Source organism: Dasypus novemcinctus, chromosome X (assembly GCF_030445035.2).
Source record: "Dasypus novemcinctus isolate mDasNov1 chromosome X, mDasNov1.1.hap2, whole genome shotgun sequence".
In the NCBI taxonomy this organism is placed as follows: Eukaryota; Metazoa; Chordata; class Mammalia; order Cingulata; family Dasypodidae; genus Dasypus; species Dasypus novemcinctus.
The window spans coordinates 15,620,558-15,637,614 of record NC_080704.1 but is presented as its reverse complement, the minus strand read 5'-3'; the positions used below and the strand labels follow the sequence as shown (position 1 = coordinate 15,637,614).

The 17,057-nt window shown below is 46.6% G+C and overlaps 2 protein-coding genes across 9 annotated transcripts in view; one reads left to right on the top strand and one right to left on the bottom strand.

The window, feature by feature from the left end:
• GPM6B (glycoprotein M6B) overlaps positions 1-13,645 on the top strand; it is a 162,446-nt gene extending 148,801 nt beyond the window's left edge. For 3 of the 6 annotated variants that reach the window (XM_058292209.2, XM_004459113.5, XM_004459110.4), the window contains 5 exons: positions 1,036-1,192; positions 5,607-5,778; positions 8,136-8,209; positions 9,178-9,243; positions 10,141-13,645. In XM_058292209.2, the coding sequence (XP_058148192.1) occupies positions 1,036-1,192; positions 5,607-5,778; positions 8,136-8,209; positions 9,178-9,243; positions 10,141-10,221 (550 nt within the window). In that variant the 3' untranslated portion in view covers positions 10,222-13,645. The remainder of the gene's footprint in view (positions 1-1,035; positions 1,193-5,606; positions 5,779-8,135; positions 8,210-9,177; positions 9,244-10,140) is intronic. The other 3 variants (XM_004459112.4, XM_004459111.4, XM_004459109.4) reach the window with 1 other exon arrangement.
• Positions 13,646-15,449: 1,804 nt separating this feature from the next.
• Positions 15,450-17,057, bottom strand: part of OFD1 (OFD1 centriole and centriolar satellite protein) — a 41,466-nt gene continuing 39,858 nt past the window's right edge. For all 3 annotated transcript variants that reach the window (XM_071213118.1, XM_012525392.3, XM_058291408.2), the window contains 3 exons: positions 16,902-17,051; positions 16,292-16,362; positions 15,450-16,027 (listed from right to left, as the gene is read on the bottom strand). In XM_071213118.1, the coding sequence (XP_071069219.1) occupies positions 15,985-16,027; positions 16,292-16,362; positions 16,902-17,051 (264 nt within the window). In that variant the 3' untranslated portion in view covers positions 15,450-15,984. The remainder of the gene's footprint in view (positions 16,028-16,291; positions 16,363-16,901; positions 17,052-17,057) is intronic.

Here is a 17,057-nt window from a genome sequence, read left to right as displayed (position 1 = left end):
CATCCTCCAATGCAGAAAAGGGGATGAGAAAGGATTAAGCTCCAAATCTAGGGCCTCCTGTCCTGGCGTCATTCTCAGTGGCGTCTCAACGACAGTCAGGCGACAATTCTTTTAACTTTGTGAGCTCAGCCTGAGATGCCGATGGCCCTCACATATTTTTCTTTCTTCCATTTCCTTCAGCATTGTCTTTCTTTCTCTTTGAATCCCAAAACACAATGCATGATGTCTTGTGATTGTATGAAACCTCTACCAGACTGAAAAAAAGGCACAAATGGGTGTTTATGGAACCATAATGGAAACATGCTGGAAGGGGCCTGAGGGAATTTTTTCCCCATCTGTTCCTGAATGACATCCAAAGTCATGAGCAAGGGAGTTGGGGAAGGTACAGGAAGGATCAAGCAGGACAAGGGACTCATTGGGTATCAACTGTGTCCAAAGAAGAAGAAGGACTGAATCTGGGAAAGGTGTCTTGACTGAGTTAGCTAACAATCTTAATCAGTGGTTCTCAAACTTCTGGGAAACTTCTTAAAAATCCCCATGCCCATGCCTTACCCCAAACCGATTTAATCAGAATCCTGGGGGATGGGGGATGGGTGGGACCCGGGTACCAGTTTTTAAACCTCCTCCAGAGATGCCAGTGGGCAGCCAAGGTTGAGCACCAGTCATCTGGGTCATTATCAGCTTCTAGGGGACAATTCTGTATCTTACACCTACTTACCATACTGTCACAGATGGAAGAGGCCCAGAATGCTTATTTAGGGGTTTTGCCCAAATAAGGTTAACCATTTAGCCTGGGTGGGAGGCACTGGGATATGGTGGAAAGAATGTGGAAGCTACTGGACCAGGATTCAAATGCCAGCTCTGCCCTGAACAGCATATGGTGCATGACATGCCCAGGTGCCCGTGTTTACTTAAGTGCCAAATGGGCATTAGACACCCCATGGTGGGAGGGGCAGGGCATCCCAGAGACAGAAAAGGCCCTTTCTGTACCATGCAGTGAATAAACTTCTCAGGGTCTCTTCTTCCTCGTCATAGGATACAACTGATGCAGTACGTCATCTACGGGATTGCGTCCTTTTTCTTCTTGTACGGGATCATCTTGTTGGCAGAAGGCTTTTACACCACGAGCGCCGTGAAGGAGCTGCACGGCGAGTTTAAAACCACCGCCTGCGGCCGATGCATCAGTGGAATGGTGAGTACTGGACCCTGGCAGCCCAAGGCCGGACGTGCCACCCGGGCCAGGCCTTTTTATTTCCTGTTCAAATATAACTGATTCAGGAACGGTTGAGGGCTAAGGATTCCCCAGTCTAAATGCCCCCATATGGAAATGCTTCATTATTACTATTAATATCATCTATCATTTTTAAACTTTTTATTGTAGTAACATATATACAGCTCAAAATGTCCCACTTTAACCACTTCCAAGTGTATGACTCAGTAGTGTTCATTGCATTCACAATATGCTGCTACCATCAGCAATATCCATTACCCCAACACCTTTGTCCCTTCAAACAGAAACTCTGTGCTCCTTAAGCAGGAGCTTCCCCTTCCCTCCAGCCAACCCTGGGCCCCTGGCAACCGGTAATCAACTCCCTGTCTCGATGAAACTTGCTTCCTCTAGGGAGATCATATAAGCGAGATCATGCAATATTTTCTGGTTATGCCTGGCTTATTTCGCTCAACACAGTGTCTCCAAGGCTCACCCATGCTGTAGCATGTGTCAGAGCTACATTCCTTTTCATGGCTGAATGTTGCGCCATTGTGTGTAAGTACCACATTTTGTTTGTCCGTCTGCTGATGGGCACTTGGGCTGCTTGCACATTTTGGCGATTGTAAATAGAGCCACACTTTTACGTATTTCTTTGTATTGCGTCAAAGCGGTGATCGGATCGAGAATGGAAAGATGGGCCATGACACAATATCTCTTTCCCAATTTTGAGTTAGACATAGAAAAACCTTCAGAATGGTATTGATGGCAAATTAAAATCTCTGACTCGAGGTCTCAAATCAGATGTTTCCCTTTATCAACCTCTGGCATTATAAAGTTTACTGATGATTTTTCAAATGTAAAGTTCCCACTAAGACAGGAAGCAATTTTCATATTGTCTCAATCCTCCTCTTAGCTTGTGCTTGAATACGGATTGTGGCCATAACTTACATGTCCTGTCACACTTCACCACAATCCTTCTGGAAGTCCTTACCAAGCACCCACCGGAGCACGCACCTAGGTGAAGACTTCGTTAGCCCCACGGGGGTGTGAAGACCAAAATGCAGGCTCCTGCCCTCTTGAAGCTCCTAGGCTAAGACAGGGCTTAGCCACCTACGGCCCGTGGGCCAAATCCAGCCTCTCACGTTTTGTTTGGCCCCTGAGCTAGGACTATTTCTTGCAGTTTTAAATGGTCGTATGGTGTCTGAAACGTGACGTGCTGAATTTTGAGGTCAGAGTGGCACATTCATCTTGAAATGTCTTGTAAGCAGCTGGCTGCTTGCTCTGGCATTTGAAAGCGGCCTCGGGTGCCAAGGAAACAATCAGTGAGTCAGGAGAGAAAGAAGCACCGATGCTGAGGGAGAAGTCCTGAGAAGCCACCAGGGCGATGGGCTGCCTGGGACGCCGGGCACTGACCGAGCTTCCTGCCCTCGGCGAGGAGAGGCCACAGAGACTGGCTTAAAACGCCAGGAGAGCCGAGGACCAAAGGCTTCCTATTTAAAGGGGGCATGCAGACGGGGCCATGATTCTTGGTGTCCCGTAGCGTGAGCCTGGGCAGCGGTGGTCTATGGCGCGGCGTGAATTAAGTTTCTCAGGATAGGCGAGGTGTTGGGCGGACAGTGTCCCCCACGCCCGCTGGGCCCGGGGACCAAGGGAGACCATGTGGAAACATGCCTGGCCCGCGGTTTCCACTGACTTGCCATGTCTCTTGCTACATAGCCTGGACCTGCGATGGAGGTGGGTGCTAACGGCAGCAGGCACGCGGAGTGGCCCTACTTCCGCGCTCAGAATCAGGGAAGGCTTGGCAGCAGCACAAACAGGAGGCAACGGCCCCCCAAATGACCCGGAGGAGAGAAACTGGCAGGAGCAGGGCAGAGGGTCTCAGGAAAGAGGGGAGCTGCCGGGCTCCAAGGGTGTGGCCCAGCTGGAAGGGAAGGGCCCAGAGACAAGGAATGGAAATGACACAGCTTGAGGGGACAGGGAACAGAGCACAAGAAACACTGGATGCCAGGCGAGGCCTAAATTCTGTAGGCAGAGGGGCAGGGGAGGGTAAGAGAGTGCGTGCCACCTCCCAGTGGTGGGGACGTCAGGAGGGAAGGAGGAAGGTCCCAGCAAGAGGCAATTGCCAGGGTCACGGCGAGCTGCCATGGAGCTGTGACCTGGGCTCAGGCAGGGCCTGGAGAGCTGGGGACAGAGTCAGACCGTGAGGGAGGTGGACCTCTTAGGACTGGAAAGACAGAAGGGGACGAGTGCCCGGTCTCTGACCTGGGCGTCAAGTTGAGGGTGCACGTGTCATGGGAGCGAACACCAAGCTGATTTCCGTGTTACGCCTTTGGGGCTTGGACGTGCTCGGATACTTGGGGCTGGGGTTTCTGAGAACGCTCTGGGCCAGGGATGACTGAGTCACCCTCGTCCGAGGGGAGGATGTGAACCAGTTCCAGCCCCGGGGAGGGCAAGAGGCCTGGGGCATGCTCGTGTCTCCTGGGCGGGCAGCAGCAGAAGAGCCTTCGTGGGGGTTGAGGAAGAACAGCGGAGAGGTGAGTAACGACGCCATGGTCAAGGACGAAGGAAGTGGCAGGGAGATGCCCTCGATGGGGCCAGTCGATTCGATGTCACCTCAGGCCCCACCTGCGTGTCACTCCTCCCCCGAATGCCCAAGGGTGGGAGGCCGGGTGGGCTTCCGTGCCAAGGTGGCTGTTGTGGATATTAGATTTCATTTGAGAAAAGCTCTGCTGCAAAAAAGTTGAAAAGCTGCCACTGGGCGGAGAGGGCCCGGGTCTTGGTTCTCTCTGTCACTGATGATTCACGTGCCATCTGCGTCACCGGTCCCTTCTGTCTTGCCGGCATTCGCCAAGCTGACCTGCGGCACAGGCCGTGAGGTAGGCGGAGGGGACGGGGAGAGGCCACCGGCTCCCAGGGCCGCAGTCGTCGGGCTGGGATGGCAGAGGCACCCCCCTTCGCCACGTTGTTCCCGTTAGTCCTGCTGTCAACTCATCAGGTGCGCCCCAGTCCCCTGCCAGTGGTGTCCTCCCGAGAGGCAATGTGGACACAGAAGAAAGGCAGCCGTGTGACCGAGCAGGGGGAGTTATGCCATGGCCTGAGAAGCCCCCGCCTACCGGCAGGCCAGAGCCAAAGCCTTCGGGCCCGGGAGGCAGCACCCCATGCGCACTGCCAGCCTCCTGTGCTGAGAGAGTGCGCTTCCGGGGTCCTAGGCCACCCAGTTCGTGGCACTTGGTCCGGCAGCCCTTTAGGGGAGCCCTGGCCACCGTGGGAAGGGAAGGTGGAGGCCCAGGGCTACCAGGGGCCCTTGGGCCAGTCCTGGCAACACGATTCCAAAGAAAGCCAGGCTCACGGGGCAAGGGAAGGGAAAAGAGCCCGCAGCTTGGAGCAGGAGAGCTATAAGGCCGGGGAGGAAGGGGCGCGGGGCCCACCGCCAGACTCCTGGACATCATTTTAGAAAGGCCAATGCTTGGGGGCGTGGAGAGGCTCTCAGGAGAGGATGGCACAAGGTGTGCGTGTGGTTCCCCAGGTGACCCACAGGGAGAGCCGGCGTCGCCCAGGTATCCCAGGGGATCGGGCCCGTGGGTGCGGGGCCTTGGCGCCTCGCCCTCGGCTTTTAAGAAAGCCACACCAAGAGACCCCAGACCCCGCTGTGGGGGCGTACCCCGAGCACAGGCACCGCCTTTCCGCGCTCCCAAGACTCGGCAGTCGAGGCAGAAGGCTGTGAAGACAGGAGAGCCTGGGACCCTGGTCTGGCCACAGTCGCCCCCCGCCACGTGCAGGCAAAGCCCAGGACCGGTCCCCTCCTAAGCTCCGGCTTTGCTCGCAAAGTTGCTGTGACCCTTACAGACTGGCCTTCAGGGCTGTTTTAAACTTTTAATGGAGGCTCGAGCATCTGATGCTTCTAGCAATTTCCCAGGATGGGGACACGAGCAAAGTTCCTCTAGAGAAACTGGAGTTTCTTAGGCCCCTGCCTGCCTGTCATGGAAAACCAAGGAAACCGGAGGAATTAAGCAAATTAGCATTCCGTGGCCCATGACCACGTGGAGAGGGTCAGCTGCAGATTGCAGCGGGACCACGTGGAGGACAAGGCTCCGGGGTTTTTGCAACTAATGTGGGAGGCTCTAGCTTGGTGACCTGGGATAGCAAGGCCACCTCTTGGCGCCTTGTGTCCCTGTTAAAAGAGGACACTGGCCACGGCCCCACAGTGGCTTCTGACACTGAGATTGGAGGTCGTGCAGCCACGTAAGGGCGGATCCACCCCCCCCAGCCGCCAGCTGTGGTTCTCCTGCCCTCATCCCTCAGGTTCAGTACTGCGCCCCGAAACACAGTCGTCCCGCTCGGGGCACGGCCTTGCGGGTTTCAGGGCGCCGCCCCCCTTCCTCTCGTTCTGGCTTAGTTCGTGTTCCTCACCTACGTGCTGGGAGTGGCCTGGCTGGGCGTCTTCGGCTTCTCGGCGGTGCCCGTGTTCATGTTCTACAACATCTGGTCCACCTGCGAAGTCATCAAGTCCCCGCAGGCCAACGGGACGGCAGGCGTGGAGCAGATCTGCGTGGATATCCGGCAATACGGTACTGCCTCTTCATCCCGCTTGCCTTTTTTTTCTTTTAAAGATTTATTTTTATTTCTCTCCCCTTCCCCCCTCCCACTCCCCCCCCCACCGTTGTGTGCTCTCTCTGTCCATTCACTGTGTGTTCTTCTGTGTCTGTTTGTATCGTCAGCGGCACTGGGAATCTGTGTTTCTTTTTGTTGCATCATCTTGCTGCATCAGCTCTCCATGTGTGCGGTGCCACTCCTGGGCAGGCTGTGCTTTTTTTTGCACGGGGTGGCTCTCCTTGCAGGGCACACTCCTTGCACATGGGTCTCCCCTGCATGGGGGAAACCCATGTGGCACAGCACTCCTTGCACGCATCAGCACTGGGCCAGCTCACCACACAGGTCAGGAGGCCCTGGGTTTGAACCACGGACCTCCCAGGTGGTAGGCGGACACTGTATCAGTTGAGCCAAATCTGCTTCCCTAAAAACAGCTTCTTAAACTACTTCTAATGCAGTTCCATCCAAAAAGACTTTTGAATACCCATTATTTTTAAAAGGTTGTATATTTTTTTCTCATTTCTTTTCAGTTTTCCATCAAAATTCATATTGTGTGCACTGTATAATTCAATTAATTTGCACACCCAACTCTTCAAATCAGCTTTTTAAAATGACCAATTGCTTTAGCTCCACATATGTTGAAAAAGACAAATAAAACCCAGGCCCACTTTAAAGTCATCAGATGTACTCTCTAAAGCCGTCTTCAACTGCTGTCAGCCGGATCCACCTATTTTCTAATAAATGGGACCCTCACGATAGGCAACTAAGTTGACAGCTGGATCCTCCTGAGAAGACATGGGGCGGGGGGGACATTGGATTCTCCTGTTAATTACTTTGGGCCTCTATTTCCCTGCTGAATGAGGGAAAGCCACATTGTAAGTGTGGAGTATAAGGAGTGCTTCTAGCCAGGATGGTAGGAAATCACGCTCTCGGCAGAAAAGTGGTTGCGGGGGCAGGTGGGAGATTTTCCTGAGAATCAAAGAGGAAACGACTGTCCTTTCAGAGTTTTTCTGGGTAGAGAGGTCTGTTTCATTTCTGCTTTTTGCTTTTCCTTTATGGCTTATCCTTAATAATTTATCTTACAGCACAACACAAAACTATCCTAAAACTGTCCATCCAGTTCTTCACCGAAACCCAGATTCGATGCAGTGTTCTTTAAAATGGATTAAAAATAGAGCCTAAATCTGAATGTTAAAGTTAGCCATAAGTAAATGTCTAGACTTATATCATTTCTCCATTCCTTAAAAATAAATAATTGGGGAGTGGATGTAGCTCAGTGGTTGAGTGCCTGTTTCCCACGTACAAGGTCCAGGGTTCATTCCCCAGTACCTCCTAAAAAAATAAATGAAAGTAAATATTGGTGACCCTTTCTGACTCTAAATTTTTGGTCATCAGTAATCCTCTTTTTAGATCTATATTTGCCCAGTTGGTTATTCATGAAGCCATTGGCTTCACTGACAGGTGGAGAAATCGTTTCCCATTTTTTAGAAACATGTGGGTTTCCTGTTGGCCCGTGGCAAGGATGAAAGGAATAAGGATTTGCTTACTCCCTTCTCTACCTTCTAGGAGAAGTGTCACCTGAGATGTGTTGACTGTTTCGGCACCACCTGTGTATTAAGGGGAAAGTGCAGCAGTCCTTAGGACCCCCTGGGATTTCAGTGAAGAAGACACACCAAAGGGAGTGCTTAGCCTGCTCTCTGTGGTGAAGGGCAGGGTTTTGCCTTTTTTTCCCCTTTTCTTTATTGCCAGTTTGATTTTCAATCCAACAGTGTTGCCCATACATTTGTAAAACACACTAAAAATGAACCTATAAATAAAGACATCCAAAATCCAAATCCAAATTTTTTATTGGGATTCCAACAAACCAATGACTGTCCAATTGCTCTAGAAGTTTCTAAGTGTCTACTCTCAAGTTCAGTATTTATCACCCCCTCCCGTAGCCAGGCCAGAGGCCCCCACAACTCGTGCAGAAATGTGCGTGACCCCCGGCATGATGAAATCTGAGATAAGGAGAGGTGCTTTATGAAGGGGTCTTCATGCACGTATTTAATTATGGGTAACCAACCAGTTCGCCGAAGGGAAAACCTGGCTTTGAGAATCATTTTTATGCTTATCAACTCCACTGAACAAAGCCTAGTCTGTCAGGGCACAGTAGTCGGGCTGTGTAAACCTCTTGCGGCCTTTGCTCTTGCCCTGTCTTGCAATGGGGCTTCCAGTTCATTCGACAAAGCCTGCTCTGCCGCCGCAGGAGAGGGTCAGCTGCAGATTGCAACGGGATCGTCCTAGCACCAGGCACCATCCTTTGTGCTAACCTCTATTGGGATGCACTTTGCAGGTATCATTCCTTGGAATGCTTTCCCAGGAAAAATATGTGGCTCTGCCCTAGAGAACATCTGCAACACAAATGAGGTAAGCCATCCGGGGCAGGGGGGTCCTATAGGGTCCCTTCATCTGTTGGCTGAGGAACCAGTTCTCCCTGCTAGAAAGAGCAAGAGAGTGGAGAGCGCAATGGCCAAGGTGCTGTTAAGGAAAGCGCTCTTGTAGAATCTTCGTGATTGAAATATGTGTGATGGCCACTACTCAGCCATTTTTTATTTACAAAAATGGCAGTTTCATATGGTTCAGCCCATCGGTGAGGGGCCTGAGAATGAACCGAAGAGCTTTTCCTTTTGGCAGGAATTTGGGCGTGATCCCAATCCTACAAACCTGAAAATATACCTCAAGGTTTCTCTTTCCCCTTCAGAAAGTTTCTCAAAGAAGTACATTTGTCCCAGAACAAATGTAAACTAATTTTCATAGAAGAGATTCCCCTGAGTTTGTGCATAAACCAAATGTCTATAACTCAATCCATTGTTAATCATGTATATTTTCAGGAGTAGCTGTTATGTCTCGTTCGTCTTGACTTGGCAATATATCTCTAACGTTTTGATGTAAGATCTCTCAGCCCTGAAATGTTCTTGTCAATGGCTTATAACTGGCTATAAAACCAATTTCATAAGATGCATTATTGGGAGCTGGTGCATTTGGGAAAATCCTAACGTCCTTTTGGAAAGGAAGGCCTGGTGGAAACATCCGTTCCTGGCCATCGGCCTAGTCAGTTTGGGTGCTCATCATGCCCTCATGCCCTCAAGGGACTGTGCCCGTAGACTGAGGGCTGAGGCCTGCCCTGGGGATGCCAATTTAAGTGGTTTGAGGGGCAGCCTGGGCACCAGAAGAGTTTTCAAAGCCCCCAGGTGATTCGGGCGGCCCGGGGCAAGAAGCAGCTGTGAAGGGAGAAGAGAAGGCTTGTGAAGGAGAAAGGTGCAGCAGCACCCAGAGCGGGGGTGGGCCGCTTTGTTCTGCACAGAAGGCTCATGGGAGTGCCTGTTCTTTCCTAGTTCTACATGTCCTATCACCTGTTCATCGTGGCCTGCGCGGGAGCTGGAGCCACCGTCATCGCCCTGGTGAGTCACGCCCCGGGCTGCCCTAGCCTAGGCCCGTCCCTGCAGTCTCTATGATGACAGATTTCCCTTCAAGCAGCCTCTTGAAGCCAACAGGCCTGGTCCTCCACGGTGGCTAAGCCCCCCGGTGGAAATGTATCACCCGATCTCATTTGCAGGAAGTGCTAGTTGGCTGGCTGGGCACAGATGGTGATGTCATTTGGATTCTGTGGAAAGAAGAAAGGGTGCCAACCCCGGGAGCACCTGTGAACTCAGACTAGCACATGGCGTGGTTGTACTTTAGCCCTTAGTGTCCTAACTTCAAAAATGGACAAATAAATGCTCACTTGAGGCATTACCCATTTCTTGGCCCCAAACCCTTAACTTCCAAAGGGAAATATGCATCTATACGTGCACGTGTGTGTGTGTAGGTAATGGCGGGGGGCTTGGTTTGTAATTTGAAGAAACCCCAACATAGTGGTAGAGCAAGTGGGGGAAATCTCAGCTGCTCTGAAACCAGTCATTCCCGGTTTCCCAAATCATTGCATCTATTTCTTCCCATTACAGTCCATGAAAACTACCACCCAGCTAGAGCACGGTGGTGACCTGCTCTCCTGGCTGCTGTTCTCAGCTGGCAGTGGGCAGGAAGGGGGCTAATTGCTACAGAACAGGCACTTTGGGAAAGATGGGGGAAGTCAGACCTTTTGTGTCCTCTCTGTTCTGCTGACCCAGCTCTCAATCTTGCTCTTCAAGCACTCCCAAGTCTTCTGATAAACTCCACCTGGCTTTCTCTTAGGGCACAGCTGAGGACTTAGCCTTAGGTGGTATATGTGAGATGAGAAAAAGACCAAGTTGGCCGTGGGCCGGGCGCCGGCCCTCACTGCCTGTGTCTCACTGTCCTGTTTTGTTCTCTTCCACCAGCTGATCTACATGATGGCCACCACATATAACTATGCGGTTTTGAAGTTTAAGAGTCGGGAGGATTGCTGCACTAAATTCTAACTTGCCTAAGGCCAATAAGGAGCTCTAGAGAGCTCTACCACATAGCATGAAATATCACTGACACCCCAGACTAAAGCAGAGTCTAGGTCTTGGCAGTTTTGTTACAGTAATTTCTAAACAGCTTTAGTAAACTCATTTTGCATGGTAGATTAATAGAACAACTTATTGTACATGAATTACAAAATGAGATCTGGCTACTTCCAGTTTGAAAAGGATTCAGTTACTCACTGACATTGGTTAGCAGTCATTGGAAAATAATGTTCTTGAACTCCTAAGTAGTATCTCTAAATGAAAGTATTAAGCTTTGGAATACCTAAATTTTTCCCCTTAATTTTGCTTGCTTGATAACTACTTACAATGATGAAAATGAAAATGAATGCAAAAGATGAGATGGAAGAGAACCATTTTATTGTGGATTCCATTTGGTGAGATTTTTTTCCTGGAAAATAGTTTGCAAATTACTTCAAATTTGATTCAAAACTTATGATCACATGGTTCATTACCAAAAAAAAACCCAAACAAACCAAAGCTCCTAAAATAAGCCAGATGAAAAATCTGAAGAAAAAGAAAGAAAAGCCACCCATTGTTTTCATCAAAAAAAGGATTTATGTGTGTGGTTTCCCCACCCCAACAGTCATTCCTTTCTGAGACCCCAAAATTGGTCACCTTAAATTGCTGTGTTTTGGTGAGTAGTAACTGATTCCTTACAGCTAGTTCTCAAACTGTACGTAAGATTTTAAAGGGAAGAGAAACTGCCTGGATCTAAGAATTGCAAATATGTTGAGAAGGAAATATGAAATACAAGGAATTTGAAATGTAGGCTTATTTTGCAGGAAAGATGAGGAAAATAAATGAGAAAGACGTGTTCGCTACATCAACTGTCGAGAATGATAATAAGGACTTTGGCACATTTTGTGAAATGAAATAATGGCAGTTATGAAATAGAAAATGTAGTTTCTCTACTAAAACTTTAACACAGAGACTGCACGCTTTGCTTATAGTTTTAAATTTGGTTTTTATATTCATTTATTTTTTTCATGTGAAATATGTAGTTTATTATCATTTACCCAAAATAAACATTGTTCACACTTTTAGACCTTTGGGGGAATTTCTTTTTATCCACAGGTAGAAGACATCTTTGCCCTGCTCTTATTTTTAAGTAAAAACACAACATGTTTCTGAACTTCTCTGCCTTAGTCTTTAATATTACTCTGAAAACGGTAAAAAGCACCCTTTTTTATTTCATTTTTGCTTTTTCTTAACAATAACTTTGGCCATTATTTTTAACGTTCATTTTATGTTTGTATACTAACTTTTCTTCCGCCTTTTAATATTAAGCAAACTAGCAGAGCATGCTTCAGCGTCTGAACCCTCTGACAGTGGAATGAGCGGTAACAGAGAATAACCTTCTCTCCCCACTTTTGAAAGTAAAGACCGTCTAATCTGACTAGCAGCTTGCTTTTGCCTTCTGACATGCTGACTAGCCATCATGCTCACCCTTCTTTTCCAGATCCACTTCCTCATGATACTGTCTTCTAACTGGGCTTACTTAAAGGATGCAAGCAAAATGCAGGCTTACCAGGATATCAAAGCAAAGGAGGAACAGGAACTGCAAGATATCCAGTCTCGGTCCAAAGAACAACTCAATTCTTACACATAAATGTTTGCCAGAGTGTTTCAGCTGAAGAATTTACAGCTCTGACAAATCAGCAGACAGCTGCTCTGCAGTACAGATGTGTACCCCACCAAACTAACGTAGAAGTAAAACACTTCACTGTCTTGTCTCAAGCTGCTGGGATGTGTTTCTAGGAAAGCTTTCCAGTGGGTAAATCTTTTTCTTTAGAGCAGATATCGGAGGTTTCATGCTAGCCATTTTAAAAGGCAACACTTTTGACAAAATGATCATTCATCCTTTTGAAATGTGTGGCACGTTTCACACTTATTGCGAGAGCAAGACAGGCAATGGGAATATGTCACGTGCCAGCATCAAGGGATGTGACCATAAAAACTCAGCTCAAATAAAGTGTATCCCTATAGGAAAACAAAATGGTATGTGGTTCCATTTGACAGCTGGCATTTATTAAACTTTGCCTCAAAGATAATGTAATTCTCATAATTGACTTTAAAATTTTTTTTTTAGCTGACTCCCCCAAGCCTAGACCCATTAGTTTCCTGAGTTGATCAGAAGTCTACTTTTCCATTACCCTAAAATGAGCCCCTATAATTCTGCACCCACTACTGAATACGCTGGATTCTGACTTATTGACAAGCCTTCCAGAATCAATTTTATATAAGAGACTTCATTTTAATAAAATGATAATGGCCCATTTGCCATCCTTCTTCTTGGGAAATAAATGTCAGCTCTGCCTTAATGAGTATTTGCTTTAAATTTCTAACTCCTCTGCAGAATTTTGTTCCATAAATGTTTTTCGTAATTAAGAAGTGTTACCTTATTAAAATGACCACAATTCTAAACTATTCTTAGTGGTCTGGAGAGCGAGTTTACAATTTCATACCAACTATCTAAAACCTAATTGCAAATAGACCACAGACCTCCTACTTTTATAGACTTGAATACTTAAGTAATTTAAATTAGGGTATTTATTTCAGTTTTTCTTGTCTAAATCTTAGTTTCCTGGAATAAAGTTCAATGTTCAGCGAGAAAACTGCTTGAATTTAAGCCATTTTCAGAAGAAACTTGCCTTCTAAAATCATTGTGTTCCAGAACATTAGGCGACTATAGGTATTGGGTATTAGTGATGGTAAACTCTGTGTTGTTCTTTATGAGATGATACATGTAACTGTTGGGTATATCAGTGCTTTTTAAAAGGGGCTGCATAATATAGTTAACTGTGTATATTCATGTTAAGAGTTAACCTGTGGTTTGGCTGTTTCCTGGATTTTAAAACATATACATGTGCAGAAATGTATTAAAATGAAAGGAAGCATACCTTTATCAAGATGCTATTAAAAATTGAACACTCATCAAGTATGATATTTCACTTGGATTCTTTTCTTGGTTAATGCCTAAAAATGCCTATGTGGATCTTTTTTACCTTCTAACTGGGAGAAGCTCTCTTGTAGAGCAGTTGTTCCAGAATAGCTTCGTGTTCTGTTTTCCTGTTGCATGACAGTCTTATTCCCCCCTCCCCCCCCCTCCAGTGGAAGCAATGTTAGCATCCAGTGCTCCCCAACAAGAGGTAGTGTCTAAAGCCTAATTTTACTTTTCTAATTCTGGTAGCTATTGCCAGGAATTTTTGAAAGTTTTGTTTAAGTAGTCTAATATTTTTTATGTAAAGAGCATTAAATTTTGCTATGTATAAATTTTTGTAACCTAACAGTGAATCAATATTTTCTATCAGTGCCAAGGGCTTCCTGTAGTTCTATTCAAGTGTTACAATAAATATTTGTAGATAATAGTCAATACTTGTGTATGCTTATTTTAAAGATCTATTTAGGTGGAAACAGTTGTGGATGTGTTCAGAGAAACGAAATAAAATTATAGCTTCAGTCACTTGCCTTTTTACCATACATAAATCCTATCTATCTTTGACACTTTTGAATAATATACATGGTCAAGATTTCACATTTGTCTGGAAACCAGGCCTAAATTAAGCGAGAGCAAATTGAGAAAGTATTGTAACCCCCTGGGCTGTATTCTGCACAAAGTACAACTTGAAAAGTATAGAATTATTTCACCAACAAATAAAAGCCATATTCCTATGGGTTCAGCACAAAACTTCAACTCAGCCACTGACTGGGGAACCTTTGTAAGGGTCCAGGTACCACCGGCTTTGACACGGCCAAGGTATGGAGTCTGTAGAAAGAACAGTTCCTCAGGTGCAGAGAAAATCTACCTCTATCAGGTATTCCGTGAAACAGCAGAACTTTAAACCGATTCACAGATGAAATCCTAAGTAAAACTACTTATCTGTTGGCACAAACATGCATCTGGACTTTCTACAACTGGCATTTTTCGTAATTTCTAACCAAGGCACTGGCTCATTCACACACGACAGAAAAACAACCTGTGTGTGCTGTTTTGCACACTATTTAGTAGCTTCTGTTTATGTAGCATTTTGTGCAATTAAGTTACATCAGTCACCAGAATAAACTGAAGAGTGTAAAATAGTGGCTACATAAGCTCACATGAAGCTTCGGAAGTACTGACAGTAACCCTGCCACAAAACCTCTAGAGTGGGGTAGAGAATTTTTTCCATTTCTCTAGTTATGCCTTGTGAAACTTAAGACACATAAGGGAGGGGCCTAGCCATTTGAAAACCAAGTGAATTACTTTAAATCCATTTATTAAAAAATGAAGACTAAACAAGTATCACTCGCAAAAACAATTCAGCCCAGTTAGTAGTGGGAAATGATCTCTAGGATCTTGCCAGAAGGATGGGCCAAACCAAGCCTTCCTATGTTAGTACCTGGGCGGCCATCAGTCTTAGCACTGAGAGCCCCAAGTCCTGGAGGGTGTTGGGGAAGGTGGTAGGCTGTTTTACAGGCAATAGCCCAACTCTGGAGAGGAAGGAACACAGGTTAAACCTCCAAAATGGAGGACCAGGGAAGCAGACTTGGCTGGACGGATAGAGCGTCTGCCTACCACGTGGGAGGTCCAGGGTTCAAACCCTGGGCCTCCTGACCCATGTGGAGCTGGCCCATGCGCAGTGCTGATGCGCGAGGAGTGCCCTGCCATGCAGGGGTGTCCCCCACATAGGGGAGTCCCACGCGCAAGGAATGGGCCCCATAAGGAGAGCCGCCCAGCACGAAAGAAAGCACAGCCTGCCCAGGAGTGGTGCTGCCCAAATGGAGAACTGACACAGCAAGATGATGCAACAAAAAGAGACACAGATTCCTGCTGCCACTGACAAGAACGCAAGCAGACACAGAAGCGCACACAGTGAATGGACACAGAGAGCAGGCAACTGGGGCAGGGGTGGGGAGAAAGGGGAGAGAAATAAATAAAAATAAATCTTTAAAAAATAAAACAAAAATGGAGGACCAGAATTTGACCAACAAGATGGGTTATACTTATCTAAAAACTTAAGACAAAAATGTTTAAAAAAAAAACAAGTATTAGGACTAAAATGGGCGGTGGGGGGTGGGAGGTAAGGGGGCAGCCCATTCTAGTGTGATAAAGGTCTGGAATGAGGAGGGATGTCTCTTGCCTAGCTTCTCTTGGTTTATAAACTGTAGTTTCAAATAGGATTATGAAAACTCTCACACTGGCTTACACAGCATCTTTATTAAGAATTTTGTGTTATGACAGAGAAAGTAAGGACCAACCCGTTATGTTTTTTTTTAAAGGTTTATTTATTTATTTCTCTCCCCTCCACCCCTACCCTCGTTGTCTGTTCTCTGTGTGTCTATTTGCTGCATCTTCTTTGTCCACTTCTGTTGTTGTCAGCAGCATGGGAATCTGTGTCTCTCTTTGTTGCATCATCTTGTGTCAGCTCTCCGTGTGGGCGGTGCCATTCCTAGGCAGGCTGCACTTTCTTTCGTCCTGGGCAGCTCTCCTTACAGGGCACACTCCTTACGCATGGGGCTCCCCTATGCAGGGGACACCCCTGCATGGCAGGGCACTCCTTGCGTGCATCAGCACTGCACATGGGCCAGCTCCACACGGGTCAAGGAGGCCCGGGGTTTGAACCGCGGACCTCCCTGTGGTAGACGGACGCCCCAACCACTGGGCCAAGTCCGCCGCCCATTATGTAACTTCTTGCTGCTCTATGTCAGTAAGAAGCTGGAGAGCAAACCCCATCACCAAAAGTCATCTGGTTCTTCCTGAGAAAGGCCCATGAAACTAAATTAGAGAAAGACAAAAATTAAAAATGTAAAAATATGCTCATCGGGTTTATTCAGGATCTTCATAATGTTCTCATTCCCTTAAGCGTTTCTGCTCTAGCTTACAATTTCACAGATTAAAAGATCACAATTGATTTTTTGTGGTTGTAGTTAGTAATTTTGACTGATTCAATAACTTCTTTCTGGCCACCTCAAGTAGAGCTAACAAACCAGCAACATGACAGCGGTTTGCCTTGGAATACAAAGTTCTGGAGACCCATACCTTTCGTCTTTGTCACTAGGCGGCAGTGTGTCTGACAGTGATCTCTCTCTGGTGACTATCATTTTTGAGCTCTGATACATAGAGAGGGAAAGAAAAAGTTTAAAACTAGATATGCATTAATTTTATAAAACACTGTAATTTCTCTTAGAACTCTTTTTGAAATACAGATGTAATTTAAGAGTCTTAAAAAAGAGGTGACATTTTAACATTAAATTTAGCAAGCACATCAAAATAAACTCTAAGGTATGCATTCTCAACATCCAAAGTGCTTCAGACTCAGAAAAGAGGAATGGCTCAGGCTGTACAATGCATTCATCATTCCCTGATAGATCTTTCTTTCTTGTTCTTAATATTAACAGACATCCCAACCTTTACATGCTTTCACAAATCAAAATCTCTTACATCTGTTACCCAAGTAAAAGCTGTAAAATGTTGAAATAGTGTAGTAGATTAAAAAGACATGAGACTCCATGTGAACTTTGGATTTTCTATGATCTAACCAGTTTGCCTTCAACGGAAAAGACAGATTCCTGATAAGACTTTAAAAGTATCCACAAGAGGCCCTCGAGCCCTCGGCTCCCCGCCTGCCCTTTCCACACAGCAGCCTCACCTTATCTGCCCCATCCTGCGCTCTCCCCTGCTGAATGAGCCGCATGTACTTTTCTAAAGGATTTTCACCACAAGCAGATTTGTCTTTCATTTCTTGAGCACTCATTTCTAATTCTTTCTCCATTTCAATCTTCAATGATTCTTCAATCATCTGTTA